At 43.7% G+C, this 27958-nt stretch overlaps 1 protein-coding gene across 9 annotated transcripts in view; it reads left to right on the top strand.

Moving 5' to 3' along the window:
- The window catches only part of ASTN2 (astrotactin 2), a 915211-nt gene that overhangs the window by 873667 nt on the left and 13586 nt on the right, over nucleotides 1-27958 (top strand). For 8 of the 9 annotated variants that reach the window (XM_021074502.1, XM_021074486.1, XM_021074494.1 and 5 more), the window contains 2 exons: nucleotides 24535-24635; nucleotides 26282-26465. In XM_021074502.1, the coding sequence (XP_020930161.1) occupies nucleotides 24535-24635; nucleotides 26282-26465 (285 nt within the window). Of the gene's footprint in view, nucleotides 1-186; nucleotides 3553-24534; nucleotides 24636-26281; nucleotides 26466-27958 lie in introns of those variants that run through there. The other variant, XM_021074509.1, reaches the window with a different exon arrangement.

Genomic DNA, 27958 nt, shown 5'->3' with positions numbered 1-27958 from the left:
ACTTGGAGGCTACAGGATAAATAAACAGCAGCTTTGCTGGCTTCTAGATGGGTAACAAGTCCACAAAAGCATCTTTAGAAAAGGGCAGTGGTAATCCCTGGAGGTTTTCTGTTTGTTTTTGCTTAAATCCCGTGAATTTTTAAAATAATACGGTGTCTTGGAGTTTTTTTTTTTTTTCCCTCCCAGGAATCTCAGTAACCTTGTCCAAATCCAGACAACCAATGGCAGACCTAAGGAAGTCCTTTGGAGTCTCAGGAGTGCCATCGGCGCCATGACATGTACTTACTCCAGGGGCAAGGGTCATACCATTTACAGAGAAGCAAATCGAGTTCCTGGTATTTTATTGGACAACCTCCCATAATTTCCCATTATTCTTTCTCAGTTCCTAGCCTGGATATGTCTTCTTCAGGCAAGACCTTGGCCTCCTCCTTTGTAATAATATCCATATAAATACTTTGGAGGAAAAGGAAAAGAAGCAGTGATACAAATGGCTGTTATTCAGAGGGCTTTCAATATGCTAAGCACTGTTCTGAATGCTTTACTCACATTAACTTACCAGATTCTCTCAATAACCCAGTGAGGATGGTGTATTTTTTATCCTCATTTTACAGATGAGAAAACCAAAACCCAGAAAAGTTAAGAAATTTGCCAGGAGTCACACACTCCGTAGCAGAACCATGATTTAAATTCGGACGGACTGGCTCCAGAGCCCAAGTTTCTAATCATTAACTAGGCTAGCCTTCCCAGAAGTCACATTAGCACATTCAATGAGTCAATACACATCAGATCTTGCATTCTTGTCTATCACAGTGCCTTGGCACATGCTGCACCTCTTTGCATCCTTCAGTTCTCAGCCTAAATGTTGCATCTTCTGAATGGCATCCTCAGAACCCATAATCTAAAATAGGCTTTCCATCTCTTTTCTTTATTGCAATTATCAAACTTTGCAATGCCGCATTTATATGTGTTTAGGTCTGTCCACTGTGAGAGCTGACAGTCTAGGAAGGTAAAGATGGTGTCTGTTTTGTTTATCTCCCTACACTCAAGTGCACACATGCAGAAGGCACTGCATAAATAGTTACTGTATAATAATTGAACACATGTGGTATGACATTTAATCACAGCTATAATCCTATAGGATACTCCCCACCTCCCACCTCACTTTAGATATAAAGACTCTCATGAGGCTCAATAATTTGGGCAAACTCACTGAGGATGTAAATGTCAGAACTTGTATTTGAAAGCAGGTCTTTTCTGAACTCGGAGTCCGTGCCCTGAACCTCTGCATTATATTCCCTCCCCTGGAGCCCTATAAGGGACACATAGGGGAATGAGACAGTGTCTGCCCTACAGAACTCCTTATTCTACCCAGAGGAGCCAGTTTTATATACACACCACCATACCACAAGCTGATTAAAATTGGTAAGCTGGTTTGACATCATACAAATGATGACCTATGGGGAAAAAAAAATGGGGAGCAGGATGTTTTTGATAGCCAGGAATGACCTCCTCTAACCTTTCTTAGCTAATGCACACTTATTCTTTAAGGGAATGATGCAGATATAGGATCCTCCCTCTCATAGTTTGTTTTAGAGGGTCTGTTTCTCAGTAGGGCTCTGCACTACATCCAGGAGACCCAGAGATGAACAGCAGTCATCCCAGCCACTGTGGAGCTCACAATAAAATGCAGCCCAAGACAGGTGAGCCCAGAGAGGAGGATGCCTCCCAGTGCAGTGAAAGCTGTCCAGAAGGGGTGACATTTTATTTGAATGTTAAAGGATGAATAGTGTCAGCAAAGTGAAGATAAAAGGGAACATAGTTTTCCAGGGGAAGGACGTCATATGTGCAGAGTTACTGAAGAGCAAGGCAATGTAGCAATCTACAAACCCTACTCAAGTCGCTAAAAGGCAGTGGGGCAAATTTGGGTGATGAAGTTGAAGAGGTTGATAAGGTGAAAACGCAAAGGAACTTTATTGTCAGTCTAAGGAGTGTGGACTTTATTTTGAGGGGAACAGGTGCTGTTAAGGGTTTTGCACTGCTCAGTAGACATCATCAGATTTTTATTTTAGAAAAAAATCACTCTGGCTAATGGGCTGGCAATAGGGTGAAGGTGGGGCAGAACTGTTGGAAGGAAACAAAGAAGTTGTTCCCAAGACCTGAGCTAGAAGCAATGAGGACTGGTATAGACCAGCATTGAAAGAAAGGATAGTGGTTGAAATCTAGTCTCAGAGGAACAAGACACGATGGGTTGAGGGGGTCAGCCAGAGACACTCATCAACACGTGCCAGTTCATCCTGCCTGATGCTTACCAGCAAGAACACTACTTCCATCCCTTGCTTTTGAAGCTAGCCTAAGATAGAAAGCACTTTCTAAGCACCTTCTGTGGATGCTAACTGTCCCCTGGAAGATTAAAAAAAAAATAAGCTAGGTAAGTCTATGTGCGTGGCAACAGTCCCCATTGTTCTCTTTCTAATTTTTAAGAGTCCTTGCCTCTCTCATCTACTTCTGAAATAGCAAGAGGTTATTTGGGAGCGCCACTGTCATGTGAGAGGCTGATGGGGTTAAAAGGAGAACGAGATGTGATTTCTTTCAGCCACAAAACTCACATGCTGGTGGGGACAAGACAGCAAGTGAGGGATAGTTGAAGGTGGTACCATTCATGGCTTCACGTCCTTGGTACTGAGAAGCGATTGGCCCCGTTGGAACAATTTGGGGTCTTTCCTGGAGTCTGGAAATGCAGTTCTGAGCCAGGGAGAGAGAGATCTGAGCAGGAGCTCATGAGCAGGCTGTGGTAGAGGTTTGGTTTGCCAGTCACCAAGAGGAGCTGCAGAGCCGAGCACAGGTGCGGTCCTCCTCCTGGGACAAGAGTCCACTACAGTCCTATTAATGATGGCAGCTGTGGCTTGAGCACCTAGACATGCACCAGATACTATGTTAAGTGTGTGATTAAACCACATTACCATGTTTAATCTTCACAATAACCTTCTAAATGATATTTCAGAAAGATTTATGAGAGTCTGAACCCTTGGATGTAAGTAACAGAAACTTAAAATTGCTTATGGCAAAAAATGCAATTTTCCATTTTATTTACCTGGGAAGTTCAGATGTGCTGCCTGCAGCCCCCGAGACATCCAGGAATTCAGATGATGGGGTGTGGACTCAGTATCTCTGTCCCAACTTTGCTGTGTGTTGGCTGCAATCTGAGGTGGGTTTCCTTATTGAGGGTGGGGGGCAGAGATGGACCCCAGCAGGTGCAGGCTTTGATGGTTCTTCCTTCATGCCTCTGATCTCAGAAAAAGAAAGACATACATACCCCTTTCCTACCAGTCCTATCAATCCCTGGGAAAGAACTCTAGTAACCTTGTTTGGGGGACGTCACCACTTCTGTTGTGGGAGGTAGGGGCATAAAGTGGACAGTCCCACCCAAATGATAACAAGAGATGGAGGAATTGTTCTTAAGTGGATACAGGCACCATGCTTCCAGAAAAAGGAGTAAGAAAGAAGGGTAAAGGAAACAAACAAAACTGAAAAAACAAAAACAAAACAAACCCATTCTCCTCAGAGTTTTCTTATCCCCATTATACAGAAGAGGAAATAGAGGCTCACAGGAGTGAAAGGCAAGGTCTGCATCTGGGTCTTTCCAATGCCAGCACCTTGGGACCTTACTCATCGCCCTGCCTCAGCTCCTGCTTAGTGTTCTGTCTGAGGAAGGCAGGAAGATGGCAGACCCCACTCAGGTGCAGCAACCAAACTCACACAAAGCAACTAGGCAAGGAGAGTTTCCAGAGAATGGGCTGGTGTGAATGTGAAGCAGGGTGCTCTAGGGACCTGCGTGGGAGTCCCAGCCTCATAGCCAGGCTGCAGGAAACATTTGCTGGACCAGTGACATCAAGGCTTATTGTTGGAGAGAAAAGTAGTACAAAGGTACATAGACTGGCCGAGAAGCTAGAGATCAGAAGTATCGGGGTGCCATCTTAGTCCTTGGACTGATCCAAATTGCAGAATTTTTTTTTTCTACAAGAGGGAACAGTTTTGTCTTCAAAGTCAAGGTGAATGCATCACAAGGAGCCCTCAACCAGCAGTTGATTAAGTGCCAGCTCTATCACTCCACCACGATGTGTCTGTCCTTGATTAAAAAGCCCCCTCCCCACCTTCCTGGCCAGTATCATATTCTCTGAATGTAAAATGTGGGCAATAAGCCCTGCTTTGTCTTGCTTTCAAGGTTATTTGTGTAATAAGCTTTGCAAAGTATAAATTGATAGGTGTTAGGGATGCCTTCATTTGTTTGCTTTAGTCATGAAAACAAAGACAAAAGGCAGAAAGTGTGGAGACACCACAATAAGCCTCCATGTGCCCACCATGCAGGATTGACACATGGCAGCACTCTGTCACTTTGGCTTTAGCGCTCTTTTCTTTTCTCCGAAAAGAAATTAAAATTAAAGATACACTTGAAGATTACTTCATCTCCCTATCATCCCGTCTTATCCTGTTCCCTCCTTCCCTCCTAAGACGTAACCACTGCCCTCAGTTTGTATCAGTCTAGTCCAGAAAACAAAGTGAGTTTATGTTTGTTCATCTGTTTGCTTGTTGTTTTGCTTTTTAATTTCCACCATCATTCCTACGTTCACATGTTAGCAATTTGAAACCACAGCTGCCTCCAACTGACACTTGCAGCTTTTGTTATTATTATTATTAATTTAATTTCTGTAACAACCATTCAAAACCAAGGCACAGAAAGTCCCACTGTCTTATCTCTCCTGGGGACCTTCCCCCCCTACCCCAGTCCCATTTTATGTCAATACCTGTAAAAAACAAATAAATACTTTAATAGTGTATTCTTCTAATCTCATGCTTACGCAAAGCCTTACGTCTCTGAGAGCTTGTCCAGCCGTGGCGAGGTCTTATCAGGGCCGGATGCCCCAACTGTGCCCAGCCAGCCTGTTCCTTTACTCTGGTGGCTCAAGGTTCTAAGGCTGATGTGTCCAGTCGAGCAGAGAGGCTTATCTTCATGGGGCAAAGGGAGCCGGATGACGGTTGAGGCTCTGAGATATTAGATGAAGGCTGTGTGGGGTTGCCTGAGTTCACAGCAGGGATCAGGCCTGCTAGCAGGAATCAAAGAGGGCAGCATACTGGGGAGTAGCTAGCAGTTGAGAGAGAAAAATCTGGGTTTGAATTGCAGGGTTCTGAGCCTGTTTCTGCAGTCTGCACAGGGGGGAAAGGAAAGCACCTCCTTTGCAAGTGTCATGGGAAGTCAGGGATCAGGCATGTAGCCCCCATAGCACTTGACACTTACCATCCATAATGGCCAGCCGGGAGAAGTGGTAAGTCAGGCCGCATCCACAAGCAGAGAACAGGGCAGTGTGGCCTAGAGAGCACCATCAGAGGAGTGAGCAAAAACTGCCCGGTATAAAGGCTCTCAGGGGACTCTGCTGAGAGCTCGTGCTAAGTGGAGTAGAGGAAGGGGGACCCCTTTGGGGAAGGGAACCCTGCTCTCAGCACTATTCTTAATCCTCACTGAGTGTTTACTATGCTGAATGTCTATAGAGCATCCTGCTTTGGAGGCAGGGAACCTGGGTTCTAATTCTGAATTTGTTTTGAACTTATTGTGTGACCTAGGACAAGTAGATTGCCCTCTCTGAGCCTTAAACAAAGGGGTTGAATGAACTACTTGATAAGATCCTGTCCTCGTGCTAACAATTTTTCAGCTTATGCATAGAGTTCTCTTAGGAGACTAGGGCTATATGGGCAAGGGTTCCCTCAAGCCTTCTGGGCAGCTTCTTCTAGTTCCTCTGCAGTTCCCACCTTTTTTGGGAATTCTACTGAGATATCACAAGTCCAAGTCCATTGTGCTTTCATCATCTTTAACCTTTTTATTGTCATTCGGGATTGGATTGTTGATCTTTAAGTCATACTATTTACACCACCTACCTGTACCCTCTTTTGGTTTGGCTTTCCGACGTGAAGGAAACAGCTTATAGCTCTTGCTTAAGGAAAGGCTGTGTGAACCCCTTTACACCTCTCTGAGTATTTGACCAGTGCTTTTTCTATCCCGGCTTGTTCACCATTGCTGCATGTGGACTTGTCTTACCTGTTCTAGGAGAATTGTAAGTGCCTTTTGGATTAGGACTGAGGTGTTGGTAATTCATAGTGGGAGTGCTGTACAACACAAAGACCACAGATTTGGGATCAGGTAGGCTCTGGGATGGGATCCTGATCTAGAACTGACTACCCATGGGCTTCAGGAATCTATTCATCTCTCTGAGACTTTGTTTCTTCATCTGTAAACATAGGTATCTAATACCGAAGATTGTTGTAGTTAGAGAATATATAGCCAATGATTGGCAAAGATGCTATGTGTATATGATATATATATAATGTACATATATGTATGAATATGTGTTTATGTATATATTTCAAGTAAATTGAGAGCCCCTTGAAGGGCAAGGGCTGTGTTTTAATCTTACCTCACCTCGTATCCACTGGTAGATGGGTTGCTGTACTGCATGTGCTTTTATAATAACTGTAGCCAAGCACTTGGGGGTCACATAGGTTTCTAGAAATACTATGAAGTGAGCAAACAGCTGTTATAATAGCCACAGAGGGTCTAACCTCCCTGAGTCTTTGAGCTTGTGAAAACTGCAATCCCTTCCCCACCTCTTTCTGCATCTCCTCCTTTCCCCAGCTTTTCAAAGGCTGAGTGTGGGAAAAGGACCCAGTGTTGCCCTGAGCAATACACAAACAATTTCTCACATTTTATCCCCAGTGGCTCCCCACCTCCCCACATTTATGTATACACAGTTATTTAATAAACATTTATTGAAGGCCTACTGTGTGATCCAGCACAGTTTTTTTGCCCTTGGGGATAGATCAGTGAACAAAACATATTAAGTCCTTATTTTTGTGAATTTGATATTCAAGTGAGGGTGACACACAAAATCAATACATATAACAAACAAGGAAATTATGTATTGGAAGACCGTAAATATTATGAAGAAAAACAGGGACTTGGGTAAATGGTATTCTCATTGACTTATAGGTGTAGTTAGTTGGGATAGAGGTGAAATTTAAAAGGGAAATTCATCAAAAAGGAGACATTGACCAGAGGATTTGAAAGAGGTGAAAGAAGGAGCTGGGGTGAGAGCATCTCAGTCAGAGAGAGGAGCCAACACAGGTGTTGGGAATAGGCCAGAGATTCAAGGTGAAGCCCCTCCAGGTTGAAAAACGTTGTTTATTTTTGTTTGTCAAAGAAACAGGAAATGCAGGTGTGGATCATTAAAACTGGTGTTTTTTTCTATGGATTGAGAATTTGGCAGAGGGAATTTTTTCTAACTTCTCTGAGGAATCCTTCTAACAATCCTGTGAGGCAGGTGGAAATGTGTTATTCTAGTGGCAAGAAAACTAAGGTGAGGCAGTGAAGTACTTGCCCAGTGTCACCTACAGGCTAGACGTGTGAAGACAGAACTTTCCCTACTTCCAAATCTGTGCCTCTAATCTTGGCATCAGACTGTGGTCTTGAACAATTCTACTGCAGCACTCAGATTCCTGGCTTTACAATAAAATAAAGCCATAGGTTTCACTGAAGGTCCTGTTGCCTCTTTGAGAAACTCTGGGACAGGGATTGAGGCAGGAGGTGCTTGCTCAAACTCAGAGATCAGAAAGCTGCAGAAATAAGAGACCCAGGCCTCAAATGCCTGCAGTGGTCACAATTTGTAAGCAGGATTTTTCTAGACTGACACCACTGGCTTTGCTTGCTTTTTTAGAGTATATAATTCAGTAGATTTTAGGATAGTCACAGATTTGTGCAACCACCACCACAATTCCAGAATATTTTGATCATCTGAAAAAGAATGCCTGTACCCATTAACAATCACTCCCATTAGTCCTGACAACCACGAATTTACTTTCTGTCTCTAGGTATCTTCCAATTAAGGACATTTTCTATGAATGGAATCATGCGATATATGGCATTTTCAGTCTGAATTCTCTCACTTATCATAATGTTTTCAATTTTCAGTGATATCATAGCAGAAATAAGGGCTTTATTCCTTTTTATTGAACAATTGAAGAATATTTAATTATATGGATATAAAATATTTTGTTTATCCATTCATCAATTGATAGTCGTTTGCTTTCCCCTTTTTGGCTGTTAAGTATAATACAGTTATGAAAATTTGTGTTACAAGTTTTTCTATAGAAATATATGAGGTTTCCAATTTCTCCCGTCCTTGCCAACTCTTGTTATTTTTGTCTTTTTTATCATAGCTATCTTAATGGGTAAGAGGAGATGTCTCATGATAGTTTTGATGTGCATTTCCAAAATGACTAATGATGTGGAGCATATTTCCATGTGCTTATTGGCCATTTGTATCTCTTCTCTAGAGAAATGTCTGTTTACATTCTTGGCCTGTTTTTAAATTGCACTGTCTTTTTATTATTGAGTTGTAATATTTATTTACATGTTCTGAATATTAAACTAGTATCAGATATATGATTTATAGATGTTTTCTCCTATTCTATCGGTTGTCTTCTAACTTTCTGGAGAACGTCCTTTAAAACACAGATGTTTTTGTTTTTTTTCATTATGGCGAAGTCTATGTATTTCTTTGGTTGTGCCTTTTGGTGTCCTATCAAAGAAACTACTGCCTAATCTAAGGCCATGAATATTTACTCTTATGTTTTTTTTGCCAAGAATTTTATTGTTTTTGCTTTTATATTTAGGTGTTTGATCTGTTTTGAATTAATTTTTTTATATGGTTTGAGAGAAAGTTCCAATCATTCACTCGATGTGGCTACTGGATTGTTCCAACATTTGCTGAAGAAACTATTACTAAAGAGGCCATTCTTTCCCATTGGAATTTTCTTGGCACTCATATTGAAAATCAAGTAGCCATATGAGTTTATTTGTAGACTCTCAGTTTTACTCCTTTGATCTATATCTATCCTTACACTAGTATCAGACCATCTTGATTACTGTAATTTTGTAGTGAATTTTGAAATCAGGATGTGTAAGTCTTCCAGGTTTATTTTCTTTTTCAAGATTATTTGGCTATTCTGGGTATCTTGTATCTCCATATGAATTTTAGGAGTGGTTTGTCAATTTCTGGGGAAAAAATCAGCTGGATTTTGATAGGGATTGTGTTGAATCTACAGATAAATTTGGAAGTACTTTTATCTTAACCATGAGTCTTCCAATCCATGAACACAAGATAGCTTTCCATTTATCTAGGTCTTCTTTCATTTCTTACAATGATATTTTGTAGTTCTCAATGAGAAAGTCTCACACTCCCTTTGTTCAAAGTATTCCTCAATGTTTTATTTTGTTTGACGGTACTGTAAATGAAGTTCTTCATTTTATTTTCTGATCATTCATTGTTAGTATATAGAATAGAAATGATTTTTATATTAATCCTTTAACCTGTAACTTTACTGAACATTTTTGAGAACTTGTGTGTGTGTGTTTGTGTGTATATTCCTTTTTTTTTAAATATACAAAGTCATGTCACCTGCAAGTAGAGATAGGTTTACATTTCTCTTTGCTATTGGGATTTTTTATTTCCTTTTTTGGCCTAATTGCCCTGTCTAGAGCCATCAGAACAATGTTGAAGAGAAATAGTGAAAGCGGACGTCCTTGACTTGTTCCTTATCTTCGAGGGAAGGCTTTCAATCTTTACCATTAAGTATGACGTTAACTGTGGGTTTTCCACAGATACCTTCTATCAGGTTGGGGAAAGTATCCCTCTATTCACAGTTTGTTGAGTGATTTTATCATGACATGGTATTAGAGTTCGTGAAAGCTTTTTGCTTTGTCTATTGAGATGATCATATAAGTTTTGTCTTTTATTCTGTTAATGTGATGTACCACATTGGTTGATTTTCATATGCTCGGTCAAATTTCTTTTCATAGGATAAACACATTTGGTCATGGTATATAATCCTTTTACTATGTATGTACTTGGTTAGTATTTTCTTGTGTCTATATTTATACGGGATACTGGATTCTCTGTGTGTGTGTGTGTGTGTCTGTGTTTCCTTGTGATGTCTTTGTCTGTTTTTGGTATCAGAATAATACTGACTTCATACAATTAACTTGCAATATTTCCTCCACTTTTTTTTTTTTGGAAGAGTTTTTGAAAGATTGATGTTAATTGGTGTTAACTTTTAGTCTCCTTCACCAGTGAAGATGTTGGTGACCCATTGTTTTATAGGAAAGAAAGCAAGGTCCATGGAGAAGGATTTCACCCAAGGTCATAGAGTTGATCAGGGTGAAGCAAGGGTAGCCAAAGGTTCAGATCCAGGTCAGCCTGTAGCTCACATATATGCATTGTTTCTAATTCTCCTACTACTGCTGAAAGCAGGTATTGTTGTCATGATGTAACTGATGAGGAAGCTGAGACTCAGAGACATGGTATGACTTAGCTATACCCACTGGCTAAGTGAGATCCCCAACCGAACCTTAGGAAAAACAGTGGTTTTATTGCTTACAACATCCTCCAGGGTGATTACTTTGGCCCGGGGGGGGGGTGGGGGGGTGGTGGTAGTGGTGGGGGTTGATTTTCAAAAAAGCATTGTTCTCACTTTATCTCCCTTGAGTATCACGCATCAGCAAGACAAGCAAGATAATATTTACAATACCAAGTGCTGTTTTTTGGTGTTTTCCATGTCATTTCATTCTTATAACAATCTAGTCAGGCAGATATTATTGACTCCATTTTACAAATATGGACACTGAGGCTGTCACGTTCAGTCCTTCAGACTCTGAGCACAGGGGCTGTGCCTTCTCCCCACACCCATCCCTCCACCCTTGGGAAAGCAAAGCTCCCATGTGCAGTGGAGACTGACTTCAGCTTGAAGGAGATAAGAAACATCCTGCTTAAAGTGTTCCCTCACTTAGTGTCCAAGGGTAAATCTAAATTGGTGACCTCGATTTGGCCTCCTTTCCTCTGCACTTGGCTTTGGCAAAATGCAATCTCAAAAGGCACCATGGAAGAAGAGAAAGACCTCAGGGTCAGATGCAGAAAGAGGAGCAACACCAGTGTTGAAAGGAGGTGACAATGATGGTGTTCCTGTACGAGATCCCTTCCTTGTCCAAAGTCGGGAACATGGAGTTCATCCTCCTAATAAACTCTAACCTCCTCTGAACTGTGACTCAAGACCCAGTGGGGACCAATGCATACCCAATAATTTTATTTGTAAATAGCACTGGACTTTGAGCAAGAAGACCTGTGCTGGGGCCTGGCTGAACTACTATTTACTCAACCTTGGGAAAGTCATTTCAAACTTCCATGGCTCACTTGCCTCCTTGTAAACATGGATTTAATAATATGTACTCCTTAGACAGTTGTAAAGAGAACAGAAGACCACTATGTAAAAGTTCTCAGCAATGCATCTGATACAGAGTATGTGCCCAAGAAACGTGTATGGAATTTCTAATCCTTTCACATCCTTTCACATCCTACTGGTCCTCACAGCATCCCTCACAGCATCCCTGTGGAGTTATCACCTGAGTCACTGAGAAATCAAGTCATGGGACCAAAGCCATATAGCTAGCTGGCAAGGTTAAACCTGCAAATCACATCCTCTGCCTCTAAATTCAACATACTTCCAAGTTACGCCTTCCTACAAAAATTTCTGTAACCAAAGTCATTTAAAAATTATTGTTTTTATCTAGGGTTCAGAGAGGCTGTCCAGGATGCAATAAAGATATAAGAAAAAAGGCCACAATTTACTTTAAAGGTCCCAGGAATCTACTGGGAATCTGTTGAAATGGAATGGGGCATTCCATGCAAATTCGTTCCTTGAACTTGGAACCGTAAATTTAGACTTGTGTCTGATTTACCCTAAAACAACCTATTAAAAAATAAACATCCTCCAACTAAGAGCTATGGTCCATCCAACTATGTGTTATCATGTTGTCCACTCCCTGAAAGAAAGAGGAGAAGAAGGGGGTGGGGAATGAGAAAGGAGAAAGACTGAGGAAAAAAGGAAGGAGTAGGACCGGAACTGCTGCTAAAGCCAAGTCAAGGGCCGACCTGAATTTTTCTTTCAAGAAAGGTGAGGTTATACTGGATAGGTGAATGAATGAGTTTAGACAGACCATTTGTGAAGTATTTGTGTGTTAAAATCCACTGGCATGTTCACACTTCTGAGGCTTTCTGGGTGGCAAAGGTAAGGATGGTCACTGTATTTTTCAGAGGAGAAAATGAGATTCTTATAGGTGGTTGACAGCTGCAACTGACAGGGATCTGGGTGGCCCTTGGATGCCTGTCCAAGGCTTGGTCCACTGTTTTAAAGAAGGGAGAAGGGGCACACCGGAAGGAAACGTAGGGGCGAGAATACACTTGTATTGATGTGCTGTAGCACTGCGTCCCATTTCACGTTCACTTGACATCCCCCTGCTCTTCTGTGAGCTCCCTGAACACAAGGACCATGCTCTTCTCCTCCATGAGGGTTCCTCCCCTGCCTAGCACCATGCCAGATGTATTCAGGTGTCCCACTCTTGGTAGACACACACAGAGTGGAGCTGCGGTGCTAATCACGCCTTCCTCAGTTAGGCATGGGAGGTATACAAACCTGCTTTCATTGTAAATCTACTTATTTCATTTTGAAGTGTCAGTACATGAATCATTCATTTCTGAGGCCCAGTATTCTCGGCCCTGTGGATTTTAGGGTAATGCTCATAACCCAGTGAATTTGGGGGACCTTGGCAAGCAACACAGTGCATGTGTAGGCCTGATTCTATGTTGCTGTGGCCTCTGCCTGTGCTTAGGCCCACCCTGGTTTCCAGATTCGGCCTTGTCCCACAGCATTTTGGGCCAGCTTCTGCCTCCCCTGTCAGCCTATGCAGCTGGAGACTTGAAGGGAGTGCAGGTGGGTGAGAGCTGATGTTTGGGGTCCAACCACAGACCGCCTCACCTTTGTCTCAAGCAGGGTTGCCCAGTCACGGCTCAGACTGGGATGTTTTGAAAGATGAAACCAGGGCTACAGTCCTTACTGTCCTGATGGTCTCTCTCCATTCTGGGCATTGGAATTAGATATTTATGGTGGCAGAGGGCATGGGTTGTCAGCCCCTGTTAGGAGGTTAGAAAGTTGGGTTTCAGTGTTGGCAGTAGGTGGGCATGTGGAATAGAACAGGTACCCATGCAGCCTCTGGCTGGTGGTTTTCCAGTTTCCCAGCTGGGGGAAACTCTGGACATCCAAATTCTGGCAGCCAGTCCACACCATCTTGTCCAGGGCCCTCACTTCTCAGGCTGGGAAACCAACGGCAGGACTTAGTAGAGCTTTCCCAAGGTCACACTGCCCATTCAGTATATGAACCCGGACAGGAGTCTGGGTCTTCAGCAGGCTGTTGTAGCTTGAAACCTGGGGTCAGAAGTACTGTGTAACCTTGGACAAGTCTCCTGAACTCACTGAGCCCATCTGTAAAATGGGAATGCCTTCTACTTGGCATAAGACGAAATAATGTAAGCAAATGATTTTAATGCTAAGAACTGTCAAAGCTCTTATGCAGGGGTCAGCAGACTTTTCCCTAGAAGTCGAGATGGTAAATATTTCAGGCTCTGTGGCTGTGTGGTCTCCGCTGCAGTGATTCAGTTCTGTCACCACAGTGTGAAAGCATCCACTGAAAGCCAATTTTAAGAAAACGAGAGTAGCTAAATTCCATTGAAACTTTATTTACAAAAACAGACTGTGGACCAGATTTGGCCCATGGGCTATAGTTTGCTGACTCCTCCTCTCGATGCTTAGAGATTGTTATGATTTCTATTGATGACATAACAAATGACCCCAGAATTTAATAGCTTAAAACAACTACTTGATTATGCTAATGGATTCTGTGTGTCAGGCATTCAGACAGGGTACAGCAGGTTGGGCTGTCTTTGCTGCATGAAGTCTGGGGCCTCAGCTGCAAGGATGAAGAAGCTGGAGGTGATTCAACTGCTTGAAAGCTCCTTCACCCGTCTTTCTGGAGAACGGGCTGGAATCACCTGAACATCCTGACTGCTGAAGTGCCTGATGTAGCCTCTCCATGTGGCCTGGCTTCCTCATACAGGGTGGTCTCAGGGTAGTTGCATGTCTTGCAGGGAAGCTCAGGGCTCTAAGCAAGAACATTTTCGTGAGCACGGTGGAAGTTGCACAGCCTTTTATGATCCAGACTCAAAAGTTACCCAGTGTCCCTTCCGCTGCGCTCTATTCAAGTAAAAGCACTTGTGAACCCACCACATTCAAGGTGAAGGAACATAGGTGCCTATCTCTCAATAGGAACAATGTCACAGAATTGGGTAGGCAGGCTTATTTCATAACCATTATAGAAAAGATCATAATTTAAACACACACATACTGAACAGTGGCGAAATCTTCCTTTGCACTTATCATGTGCCAGGCATTATCTTGAGTACTTTATTCATCCAACATCCCTATGAAGGAGATAATGCTATCATCTACACTTTAAAGACAAGAACACTGAAGGACAGAGACGTTAACTAACTTGTCCAAGGTCATAAAGATGGTAGGTTGTAGAGCCAACATTTGAACTCGGGTAGTCAGGTCCCAAAGTCTGTTCTGACCATGGCAGATCCTGCGTCATTGTGATCCTAAAAACAGGAATGCTCTGGAGTTCCCGTCGTGGCACAGCGGAAACAAATCTGACTAGGAACCATGAGGTTGCAGGTTCTATCCCTGGCCTTGCTCAGTGGGTTAAGGGTCCAGAGTTGCCATGAGATGTGGTGTAGGTTGAAGATGCGGCTCGGATCTGGTGTTGCTGTGGCTGTGCTGTAGGCTGGCAGCTGTAGCTCTGATTCGACCCCTAGTCTGGGAACGTCCATATGCCATGGGTGTGGCCCTAAAAAGACAAAAGACAAACAAAAAAAAAAACCCAAACTAGAATGCTCTTTCCACTGTTCAGGTGGTACTGGATTCAGAACCTGAGTCTATGGACTGCCAGGTGTGCTAGCAGGTCTTCCTGCCAATGATCGGTTACAAACATCATTGCACACCTACTCTGGTTTAGGCTGTTCTATCCACCAAGGGCAGTCAGTCCTAGGAAAGGCTGTGCTGTGTGTCACTGAGCATCACACTCATCAGTTTGGTTCACAAGAAACCTAAAATATGAGTAAGGGGATTGAATTCTGATTTAATTCTCACTACCCCATGAGATAAAAACGTTTCTCATTGACAGATAAGGAAACCAAGGCCCAGTGGTTAGCTGTGCTTGCCTCATAGCCGCTGGGGTTCCTGTTCAAACCCAGAGCCTGATAACGCAAGCCCGTGCTTTTAGCTGTGCACTCCAGTGGCAAAGGGTCTGGAATGGATGCTACCCTCTCTTGAGAGGCGACCATCCTCAGTCCTAGGACATCAGATCTCACCTGTCCCTGAGAGCTGATCTTGGCTTAGTTTCGTCCTGGCAGAGATGGGAGACTAAGACCCAGAGAAGGGTAGGTGTTCCTGCTCAGACCCCGACCTGGACCCAGGACCCAGTGTTTGTCCCACTGCCCCCGACTTCCGCATCGTGCTGGCAATGGCAGGGGTGGGGAGTGGTGGTAGTTAGTGGCGGGTCGGGGGAGTGAACTGCCGGGAGGTTGTTTGCCAAAGCCGTGTGAGGGAAGAAGCTTTTACAAGACCAGGGCCTCCAGCCTGGAAACATCTGTTTCCCTTCAACCCAGCGAGGAGACTCTGGCCTCCCCAGAATGCCTACATCATGTGGCGGCTGGGGAAGAGCAAGTCTTGGCCTGGAGACTTCAAAGGCGTTTTCCCGTCCTCACGGGGACCTGCTTCTGACGTGGGCCTCCAAGGCTCTGTCCCAACTCTTACCCCCTGTCAGACCCGCAAGAAGCTCTCACCGCCCATTAAGGTCTCAGTTTCATTCTCTCACCCCTGCTGTGAGGGGGGCCTGGGGCCTTGGATGGGACCAACAGCAGCTTCCTCTCCACTTACCTTCCTCTGATCTCCACTAGGACCCTAACTTTGGGTCAGGGGAGGGGGAGCCTTGGGCACTGGAATCCCATCATCATATGGAGAAGAGTACCCACCCAGCTCTCTTGTGGTGGGTGCTAACATACCAGGCGTCCTGGTGAGCAGTTCCCTACCATATCTTGTTTTATTCTAGGAACCACCTTAGAGAATGGATTGTAATATTATGGTTCCTATCTGATGGGTGAGTATGTTGAGGCAAGGCTTCACACTGCGAATAAGTGGAGAGGCAGAATTTAAAACCAAATCACCAGATTCCAAAGCCATGCATCAAACTACTCTGTTATTCCATTTCCTTTTTTTTTTTTCCTTGGCTTTTTAGGGCTGCACCTGCAGCATATGGAAGTTCCCAGACTAGGGGTCAAATCAGAGCTGCAGCTGCGGGCCTATGCCACAGCCACAGCAATGCAGGATCCAAGCTGTATCTGCCGCTGAGCCACAGTGGGAACTCCTATTCCCTCTCCTTTAATGACCTTTTATCTAATCACCTTTTGTTCATTTTATACATAGGGAAACTGATTTCTAGACAAGAGATATACTACCTCATTCATTCAGTCTCTTATTCATTCTCTAAAGTATGTGCTGAGCTTAGCATGGTTTAGGTATCTGAGCTCCAGATGTAGGTGGATAGAGATGAGTGGAGCCATATCCTGGTCCTAGAGACACTCCCATACTCATGGGGGCAAGAGAGGAGTGTATGGGTACTGACCTAGTCATGCTGCACGTGCCGTGATGTGACAGGGCCCCATGCAGGGATCTTCCTAGAGGAGATGAGGTTGGACTGATGCTCCAAGGACAAGGTGGAGAAGGGCAGCCCAGCCAGCAGGTGCAGCATGTGCAGAGGCAGAGGTGGAACCCATTAGCAGTTGGATGTAGTTCTACTGGGAAACAGAGTAGGAAGCAAAGATCAGTGAACAAGGCTGGATCTGTGGCCAGAGTTTGAAACTCAGTGATAGAATCTCAGACTGATAGCATCAAATGAAGGAACAACAAGGAGTCACACTGGGGACCCGTGGTAAGGAGTTTGTGCTTTTTCCTGAGAATGGCAAAGAAACATTTTTTAAAAAATGAAACAAAACAAAAAGGCACTGTACATTTGAGTAGTCAATACCAAGGCACTCCCCACACAATGAAATCCCAAGACACAAAGATCATACTGCCTTAGGCATCTGAGATCTCATAAGCCAGAGTCTCTGGAAAAGCCTGGAAACAAACCCAGGTGTTCAACCACCTTGGCCAGTGTTCTTTCAAAACAGTCAGAAGAAGGAGTAGCAAGGGTTTGGACCTGGAGTTCCAGGTTCCTAAATAGCTCATCCCTCTTCATCCTAGGAGACACCTCCTTTATGATTCAATTATCCCATAGGTACAGTTGGACCTAAGTCAGCCAGTTGTACAAGAAACAGGGTAGTGTATAGAAGGGGCATTAGAGGAGAGTCAGGAAAGCCAGTCTCTCTTCTGAACTCATTGGCAGCAGGTCCTTGTGCAAGTCTCTTTGCTCTCTGGGCCTCACTTTTCGCACCTGTTAAGATGAGGATGTGGAGCTTGGGGATGGCTCAAGAGTTCTAGTTCAGATTATCAGCGGATCTCAGCCTGCCTCAGCAGGTAAAGGTGACAGAACTGAGCTGAGGTCACTGGCACCCTTCTAGACCTGGAGAAACACAGCTCTGACTGTGTGGTCTCTCAGGCTCTCTCATACCCCTTTCACTCTGCTTTGTGGATGTGTATATATGTATCTGTTCCTCTCCCCCTCCCTCTCTCCCCCATCTCATTCTATCCTCTCCTGTCCTCTCCTCCTTCCCCACATCAGGGGCCACCACTTTATTCCCCTCTCAAAGAGCCCCCCCCCCGCAAGGCCCTGCCTGGTCCCCTAACAGCTTTCAGATGTGTCTCTGGAACGGTTCTACAATTACAGCTGAGACAGGCAGAAAGCGCAGGGCCTTGTGACTTTTGACCCAGGCCTGTGTGGCTGACATCTTCCTCTTTCTCCGCCCCTCCACCCCTACTGGCAGGGTGGGCCGAGGCCTCTGCTGACATGTTGGGTTACTCTAATAACACAAATAGAAGCTACCTTTGAGGGAGCAAAGATTGCGCCAGGCCTGTTGCAATCATTGTGCCATCAAGTCTTGATCCCAAACTTAGGAGATACTGTTCATTTCACCCTCCTTTACAGGTGCAGAGACTGAGGCTCAGAGATAGTGAAGTGACTTCCCCAAGGATGCTCACCCAGCAATTAGGGAAAGTGAGATTCTACCCATGTTTTAAGATTTGAAAACCTATTGAGACTGCTGCTTCCCCAGCATGCTGTTTATTCATGCTGCTTGGCTAAGCAGTGAGGGGGGGGACCCTGGCCCCTCTTGGTAGAGGAAATATAATACAGAAGTATCATGGAAACCTAAGAGGCCAATGGGAAAGCAGTGTTTAAAAGTTTTTTCCAATTCCTCATGTTCGAAGACTCATTCACATTTTATTGATTATAGCCTTCCATGTTCCCTTCAGTTGAAACGCATCTCCTTCTCTTCTACTCTTAAAAAAACATTTTAAAAATGTGTACTCCTGCCCAAATAAGTGCTATTTATATGATTTTTGTAGAAAATTTGCAACTCATAAGGTACTTCTATGTAGTCCTTGAGACAGCCATACACTGTCTCTACAACTATCCCTGTTCCACCAATGCAGAAATTGAAATTGAGAGATGATGAGCTGGCATATGCTCAAGTTCATTCATTTCGTCAAATATTTAAAGTGTCTATCATATGCCTAGTACTGTATTAAGTGTCAGGGATATAGCTGTTCCCAAGCTGCAGGCTAGGGTTTGGTTTCTGCCTCCCGGCACTTTCTAGATGAATTGTTGTATGGGTAGCAGGTGCTTACCCAGTGTTACCCGATGTCCTTACCTCCCTCCTTAGCCTCTTACTTATTCCCGCATCCTGGAGTTCCATTATGACCTTGCTTCCAAGCCCTCAGCAAGGCTTGCAGCCCTAACTCCCCTTTTAGAGCACTTATATTCCACATTCACCGGCACTGACCTGTGAAGTGACCAGCAGCCTCCTTATCACACGTGCCTGGTACAAAGAGGTGGAATAAGCACAGAGAGGTAAAGTGACTAGTCCGAGGTCACAGAGGAAGGGGATAGAATGGAACAAGCCTTACCAGACTTGTTCCTCTGTCCCCCAGTGCTTTCCTTGGCTGAGACAATGTAGTAAGGAACTGAGCTCTACTCACAGGGCTGAGCTGTGACAGCTGGAGAGAGAGAAGGCCCACACCACAGTGCTGCTGCTCTCGCGGACAACTAGATCGGACTCTGTCTAAAGATGGGGCCAAAATACCCCATGCTGCTTAAGTCACGTATATTGGGTATAGACTCGCCCTTGCTTACCCATGCTAGTGCTCCCACCCAGCTGATGAAGGATAGCAGGTGCAATTAGATTTGACAAGAGAGAAAGTACAATGTGGTTAGGAGTATAGTCTTTGGATTCAGGCAGACCTGTGTTCTGGTTCCATGTTGCTACTTCATGTGTAATAATAGGTCAATTCCTTGACCTCCTTGGAACCAATGTCCTTACTGATAAAATGTAAGCAATCGTGGTACCCAACTCAAATATTATGAAGATTAACTGGAATAGTGCTTGTAAAGGGCCCAACACTGATGCACACCCATTCGATGATAGCCGGGCTTGCCCTTACACTTGGGCAGTGTGCTAGGTTTCCTGCACTTGGACTGATCATTCTGCAGGGGTGGGGGCCTTGTTTCATTTGTTTCCCATTTGGAGATACTTAGGATCAGAGAGGATTAATCAACTAGCCCAAGGTCTTATGGCTGGTGAACATCAGAGCCATGGTTTGAATGGCTGCTGATTGACTCTTTCTGCTTCTGGGGTTCCAGGTCACCTGTTCCCTGTTCAGCCCCTGACCCCAGTCCACTTTGCAACAACCTGGGGGGGACAGCTCAGTGCTGACATTCCTGTGGTGCTAGCAGGTGTCCTTGTGGGTCTGGCAGGGACCTGGTGGCAGTGTCCCAAAGCAGCAGAGAATGTGGAGCATATATGATGATGAGACTGGCTGCCAGCCTGGCTTGTGGCATCGTAAATACAGACCTGGCTTGACTGATCGATGAATTCCTATATGAACCCAAAACACCAGTTTCCTAGAAAAGGCAGGATGGCGCTAATGTACTATCTGAATTACCGCAAAACTCAGACTCAATCTCAAGGAATAAGCTAGAAACGCATTCTTGGGATAACATGAGTACCCTTCACAATTCTTATTTTTTATTACTATAGTTGATTTACAGTGTTGTGCCAATTTCCACTGTACAGTGAAGTGACCCAGTTATACATAGATAGATAATTCTGTTCCTTATATTATCTTGCATCATGGTCTATCCCAAGAGATTGGGTATAGTTCCCTGTGCTGTACAGTAGGGTCTCATTGCTTACGCATTCTAAATGTAATCATTTGCATCTACTAATCCCAGTCCATCCCACTCACCCCCCACAATTCCTTAAAAGAGAAATTGTTATTCTTTGAAAGATTTGCACGCAAAAAAAGACAAATGGTATTTTCTCCAGAAAGAAATGCTTCTGCTTACTGTGTCCCTGGGCCGAGAAGTTCTGATTTGTAGTACCTTTTATTAACACAACATTTGGGCTATCAGGTCGTGGCATATTAAAGCCCGGAGGGCCCCTAAAATTACAAAGTTCAGACCCTCTGAGCCAGTAGCAGTAGAGCTGGGGCAGCACAATGGCAGCTGAGAGCAAAGAGGATGGGTTTTAGAGTAAGACAAAGAATGGCACAAGTCTTGGCTCTTTCATTGTCTACCTCTGTGATTTTGGACAAATTGCCTAATTTTTTGATCTTCAGTTTCCTTTTCTGAAAGGTGGGGATAATGAGGGTGATTATTTTAGCAGGTTTTCATAAGATTAGAAAAACATGTGAAATGGCACTGTTTCCACTTAGTTGGGGCTTGCCAAGTGTACCTAATGGAATTGTATTTGCACAGAGTTGACATCCATAGACCTTCAGCCAGAAGACGGTAGCTGATAATGGTTAAGTGCAAGGGCTTTGGAGTCAGACAAAGCTAGATTTAATTGCCAGTCCCAGTAATTACTGTGAGGTTCTGTGCAAGCTGCTTTTCCTCGCTCAGCCTCACATATGAAATGAAGAGAGTAATAGGAGTTCCCGTTGTGGTTCAGTGGTAACAAACCGGGCTAGTATCCATGAGGTTGTGGGTTCGATCCCTGGCCTTGCTCAGTGGTTTAAGGATCCGGTGTTGCCCTGAGCTGCAGTATAGATTGCAAGCATGACTCAGATCCAGCGTCGCTATGGCTGGGGCATAGGCCTGTGACTACAGCTCTAACTTGACCTCTAGCCTTGGAATTTCCATATGCCTCAGGTACGGTCCTAAAAAGATAAATTAATTAATTAATAAATTAAAGAGAAGCTATCTTTTAGGATCATCTGGGGGAATTAATAGCAATAATGCAGGTAAAACTGCTTAGATCAGTGCTTGACACATATTAAGGACTTAGCATATATTAATTTGAACAACCAGTTTATGTTTATTTACTGCCTCATATGTGCAGTCAGGGCTTATCACTCTGCAACTTGGTAATCACAGTGTTAGGCACATTTTATTTATTTTATTGAAGTATAGTTGATTTATAATGCTGTGTTAATTTCTGCTACACAGCAAAGTGATTCAGTTATACATACATGTACACTTTTTTTTTTACATATTTCTTGCCATTATGGTTTATCACAGGATTCTGAATATAGTTCTTTATGCAGTGGGTTATTGTTGTTTATCCCTTCCACGTATAATAGCTTACATCTGCTAACCCCAGTCTCCTCCATACTTCTCCCAATCCCCTCCCCATTGGCAACCACAAGTCTGTTCCCTATGTTCTTGAATTGTTTCTATTTTGTAGATAGGCTCATTGTGTCATATTTCATTTTATTTTATTTTATTTTACATATGTATGTATGTATGTATGTCTTTTTAGAGCCACACCCTCAGCATATGGAGGTTGCCAGGCTAGGGGTTGAATTGGAACTGCAGCCACTGGCACAACAATGCATACAAGAAGTCTGTTTTCAATCAGAGCTTTTTCTCCCAGGGTTGCTCCATGCCAGTCATGAAGGTGACTGAGGATTCATGTGCATGCCTTGATTGAGTTAGTGAGAAGTGTCCAGAGCCATGCACACCCATCAGGAATGATGCAGAGGAGAAAGCCTTGGCCTTGGGATGGAACAGCCAATGCTACTTGCCATGGTTACACCCATTGCCCCAACTTTCTAGAATGCCTATACTGCCAGGCCCTGTAAGATCCCACCTCCCCGTGACCTCCTGTTCAGGGTCCCTTGCATCTGTAAGATCTCTAAGTGCGTTCTTCTTTTTTTTTTTTTTTTTCTTTTTAGGGCCACACCCATGGCATATGTAAATTCCAAGGCTAGGGGTTGAATCACAGCTGCAGCTGCCAGCCTACTTCACAGACACAGCAATGTGTGATCCAAGCTGCATCTGCAACCTACACCACAACTCACAGCAATGGTAGATCCTTAACCCACTGAGCAAGGCCAGGGTTTGAACCCATGTCCTCATGGACACTAGTTGGGTTTGTTACCCACTGAGCCATGACAGAAACTCCTCATTTGTGTCATATTTTAGATTCCACTTGTTGGTGATATCGTGGTATCTGTCCTTCTCTTTCTGACTTACTTCATTTAGCATGAGAATCTCTAGTTGCATCCATGTTGCTATGATCCATGTTGCTACTAGTGGCATTATTTTGTTCTTATTTATGGCTGAGTAGTATTCCATTGTATATATGTACCACATCTTCTTAATCCATTCATCTGTCAATGGACATTTAGTTTTCTTCCATGTCTTAGCTATTGTGAACAGTGCTGCTATGAACATAGGGATGCATGTTATTTTGAATTATAGTTTTGTCTGGATATATGTCCAGGAGTGGAATTGCTGGATCATTTGGTAGTTCTATTTTTCATTTTCTGAGGCACTTCCATACTATTTTCCATAGTGATTATACCAACTTATATTCTCACCAATGGTGTAGGAGGGTTCCCTTTTCCCCATTCCCTCTGGAGAATGTTATTTGTAGACTTTTTAGTGATGGCCATTCTGACCAGTATGAAGTAGTACCTCGTTGTAGTTTTGATTTGCATTTCTCTAGTAATTAGCGGTGTTGAACATTTTTTCATGTGGTTAGGCCTCTTGTATAACATGAGGTAAGCTGAGGTGTTGGAGAAGAGGAAAGGAAACAGGACCCCTGGGGCTGTAGTTCTACCAGACCCAGGGAGCCCTCTTCCCAGTCTACACTACTGCCTCTGCCCTTGAAGGCTGGTGACAGAGGATGGCATGACAGAGGCGGGACACTTAGATGCTCAGCCCTTCTCCCTTCTATTCAGATTGTTGCTGGCCTCCAAGTCTTACCTCTTCTTGAAAGTTTTCTCTACTCACCCCTTAGAATTTGTTTAAACCACAAAACTTGGCTATCTGGAGGTCTGAAGGGCCACAGACCCTTCTCCAAGTAGGCTTGAGGACAGTGTCTGCTCTAAAGAGAATTCTGTGCCCAAGGTTGGACCTGAATCTACCAAGCCTACGGTTTGCCAGTTCTCTACTTCTGATACCACATGGGCTGCTTACTCCCACCACACAGCATGGAGTTATAGTTGGGGATGTGCCTTTTACCTAGAATAACTCCCAAACTCCCTATCATGGCCCACGAGGTTCCCACCCATCTTCCCACCCATCTCTCTTTGTACAGCCAATCCACTGCCTATTCCTCCCCAAGCAGTCTGGATCCTTCTCACCTCAGGACCTTTGCACTTACTGCTCTTCCTGCCAGGATCCCAGTCTTCCTCCTATAAGCAGGTTCCTTCTCATGTCCATGTCTTAGCTCAAACCTCTCCCCAGGAAGACGTTCATGGACACACCTGTCTAAAACACCCACATCCCCCTCCACCTTAGTCCCTGCTGCACAACCCTGTTATAGTCTCTCTCAAATACACCATTATTTAATTTTTTGCTTACTTTTTATTTAACTTTATGCAAGCAGGGACTTTGACTGTCTTGCTCATCTTTATAATCTTAGCAATAGAAGAATTCCTGGCCCGTAGTTAATATTTCATAAGTATTTGTTAAGTGAATGAATGAATGAATATATAAAGCCAGACAAGATAGCGTTAGGGTTTACTTGACCAGTCCTGGGCTCAGGCTGCTCTGTCCCCCAATAACTTTAAGACCATGGAAAGATACACAACTAAGTCTCAGTTTTCTCACTGGTTAAATGCAAGTGACAATAATCCCTGCCTGCTAGGCAGGCTACTTGTAAATTAAGAGATGAAGTGCTAAATGCGTAGCAGGGTGTTGGTGTTCAATAAATGTTTAATAGTTATCTTTTTTCTTTCAAATCATTTCCTTTGAAGCCTAAGCTTCCCTGAGTTCTTTCAACTATTACTCCTGTGCTATGATGTTGTGTTCTTCCTTGCAACTTCCAGGGCCTTGTCTCAAGTCTCAGCTTTGTGCTCTGTTTTCTTGCTATGCTTCAGGTTCACTCTCTATGCTGTGGATACACGAGGGAGGCACTCGGAACTCAGCACAGTGACCCTGAGGACAGCCTGTCCACTGGTGGATGACAACAAGGCAGAAGGTAGGTGACCCTTTTCTCCACTTCCCAGGTAACTCCCATCTTCTCTTTCTCTAAATTCTGCCCCTGACAGTCATGAACTTCACAGATTGGCCCAGGGAGAAGAAAGTGAAGGATCTCAGATCCATGGAGGAAACTGAGATTGAGAAGCAGTTGCTCCTCTTTCATAGAGTCCATGTTCTGATTTAAGACAAGGAGTGGTGGAGAGTAGGAACCCCCCAACTGTGTCCTGCCCCATGGCCTAGGCTTTTAGAGACCAGTCCTTTTCTTACACTTCAGTCTGTGCTAGAGCTGGCAAGTCGGTGGCACCTGGAGGACCACTTTGCTTTGCCACGCCCATGGCAGACATTATTAGCTGATCACAGCACACTTTCCTATCTAGCCCAAGGGTGGCCTCAGAATCCTCAGCATAGAGCAACCGTCATTAAATATCAGTCAGAATTCATATGCAAGTTAAATCTTGTTGCTATTCTTGGTCCCTGAAGTTGTAAAAATTAGGCAAAACACCTTAAAAAAATAGAACCAATAAATCAGATACACTGTACACTTAGTTTTTAGACAATGAATAGGTACAGTTTCTACATCAGGACTGGCAAAAATATGATGATAGTTTATATGTCACGGTGGTTCACTACAAGTTCACCAAATATATTCTAAGAGCCTGATACAAGCAAAGCAGAAGAGACATGCTCTCCACCTTTTCAGAGCTTCCATTCGAGTGGGGGAGAGAGAGATTTCTTCAAATGGCTCAACCATAAGCTTGATGATACATGTTTTGTGTGCTCCCAGACAAGAAGAGATGGTGAGATATTAAGTCTCAAAAGGGAGAGGACTTGAGATGGTTGCCTGGTAATATTTTATTATTGTTATTTTAAAATAACTCATGAACGCAGTTAAAAGAATAAGAACAATAAAAACCAGAGCAGAAAACCTCCCATCCTGAACCCAAGACCCTCAGATTCTTCTGCAGGCAATCCTGGTTAGCACTGACATGGGGACATATGTACATTTTTTTCTGAGTTTTCAAAAATGAAAGAAGGCAGCGTCTATTCAAGAGAGCAGCCCATAATTAATTTGTTACATCAATTAGTAGGAATGACTGAAAGAGTAGAAATTGCTGTGAAAGTCAAGCAAAAGAGTCTGGATTTTCCTGGAAAGATTTTTGAATGGAGAGCTATTAGACCTGATTACAGAAATGTGTTGTAAATATCACAGGGAAGATAGAAGTAGACTGTTGAGATGAGCCCAAGACAGTTTATCTAAGCCTTTGCACTTATTTGGCACTTTCTATTAAATCATAGGCACAAAACTTATGTTAACAATTAAGCTTGCAATTATAAAATAATTAAGCTTGCAATTGTAAGCAGCAACTCTGTGCCAGACCCTATATTGAGTGCTTTAATCCACTTTTTAATGTGTTTAGTCCTCTCGATGCTCCACCCGGAGTATATATCATTATCTTTAGTTAATAGATAGGAAGACTGAGCACAGCTGGTCCGTGACATATTCAGGATGGAGTTAAGGTTGGTCTGCCCCCAAAGACCACACAGGTGAACTGCATGAATAGGCCTTCCTAGTTGCAAGGCACCCCTCCATCCTCCCCTTTTCCTACTGCCCAGTGATCTGTCCCCGCACTTCTTCCTCCCCAGAGATAGCTGACAAGATCTACAATCTGTACAATGGGTACACGAGTGGGAAGGAGCAGCAGACTGCCTACAACACGCTGATGGAAGTCTCAGCCTCGATGCTCTTTCGAGTCCAGCACCACTACAACTCTCACTATGAGAAGTTCGGCGACTTTGTCTGGAGGAGTGAGGATGAGCTGGGGCCCAGGTATGAGCATATGACCATGAATGAAGTGGGAAATTCTTTTTGCTGACTGGAGCTTCCCCCCCACCCCCATAGGCTGAGAGTGGGCTTTATGAAATAAATAAGGGTGGTAGTCACCTTAGTCATGTCCAGGTTCAAGATGGGAGATGGGTAGAGAGAATGAAAGAATCTTAGAATTTTAGCGTCTTGGACTCCTGGAACATCAGATAAGAGAGCGGCCTCAGTGTTCTTTCTGCTAGTTACTCCCCTTCCAATTTCAGTTTTAAGATGAAAAAACAGAAACCTAGCCTCCCAGAGGGGACTCGTCCTAACCAACATCATAGGAGAGCGTGGTGGCAGCCTCAGGGCCCCTGACCTAGGGTTTTGCCTATTCTTTCACAAGCAATCCAGGTTTTTCTGGAATAAAGTTCATTAGTGATCATGCCTAAATACAGTTAGAAATTCAATGTGTTAAGGCATGATTTTTTTTTTTTTTTTTTTTTTTTTTTTTTTTTTTAACCAGCAATGACCATGCCAGCTACTGTGTTAGGGGCCATGGAGAATTCACCCTTAACGAACACATAGTCATTCTCTTCTGAAACTTCACAAAGGAGTATCTGAAACGGTGGCTGCACGTCTTGCCTAGCACCCCATTCATGACGTGTCATGTCACACGATGACATTCATTCGTGTATTCAACACAAATTCAGGAGCCCTTCTTTTAGGTTGGTTATTGGCCATGCAATGCTAAAAAGGTAGAAGCAGCCCCTACCTACACACAACTTACTGTTGCGAGTAATTAAACAAATAACTGCCAAGAATAGGATTGATAAGTGTCCTGAGAGTAGAAGAATGGAGCCTTTGAGGAGGCGTTTAGGTCTCCCAGGCTGGGACTCTCACACCCAAAGTGTGAGTTAGGGTCAGGAGCATGAAGGCAGAGTAGGACTGGAGGGTTTGGGGCCAAGGAACTTGCCTGTGAAATGTTCAGAGGAGATAATACGCATAGAATGGGTTTTTCCTCTCAAATTTTGATCATTTGCCTTCCGCCTCTGATTTTTGCCATATCACCACACCACATGTTTTATCTATTTGGTATTTCTTCCTTCGGCTTGCCTCTTATTGAAAATATATTTGAGATGAAACAGTGTATCATTTCATCCAGGGAAAACTAACACCATCTACTTTTAATAGAAAATGAAACTTCAGCATGCAGTGTAATGGAAGAAAAATAAAACCAAAAGACAATGTAGTTCAATCCTAGCAGAGTCCTGAGGCTTTCCCTTTAGAGGGGGAGATTAGCAAGTGTTAGAGAAGTATTTAAGACAGTCCCAAACTAAAACTTTCTTTCTTGAAATAATCTGGAGGAGGGGAAGGGAATGGAAAAGGGAATTTAAAGGCTTCTCCCCAGTGTGATTCACTGTTGTTTCATACTGGGTCTGTGATCTTCTTGGATACCACCTAAAATCCTTTCTCCTGCCCCAGGGGAACTCCTTCCACACGTTGGTAAACACTGTGTA

This window comes from Sus scrofa, chromosome 1 (genome assembly GCF_000003025.6).
Source record: "Sus scrofa isolate TJ Tabasco breed Duroc chromosome 1, Sscrofa11.1, whole genome shotgun sequence".
NCBI lineage: Eukaryota > Metazoa > Chordata > Mammalia > Artiodactyla > Suidae > Sus > Sus scrofa.
This window is presented reverse-complemented; position numbering and strand designations above follow the sequence as displayed.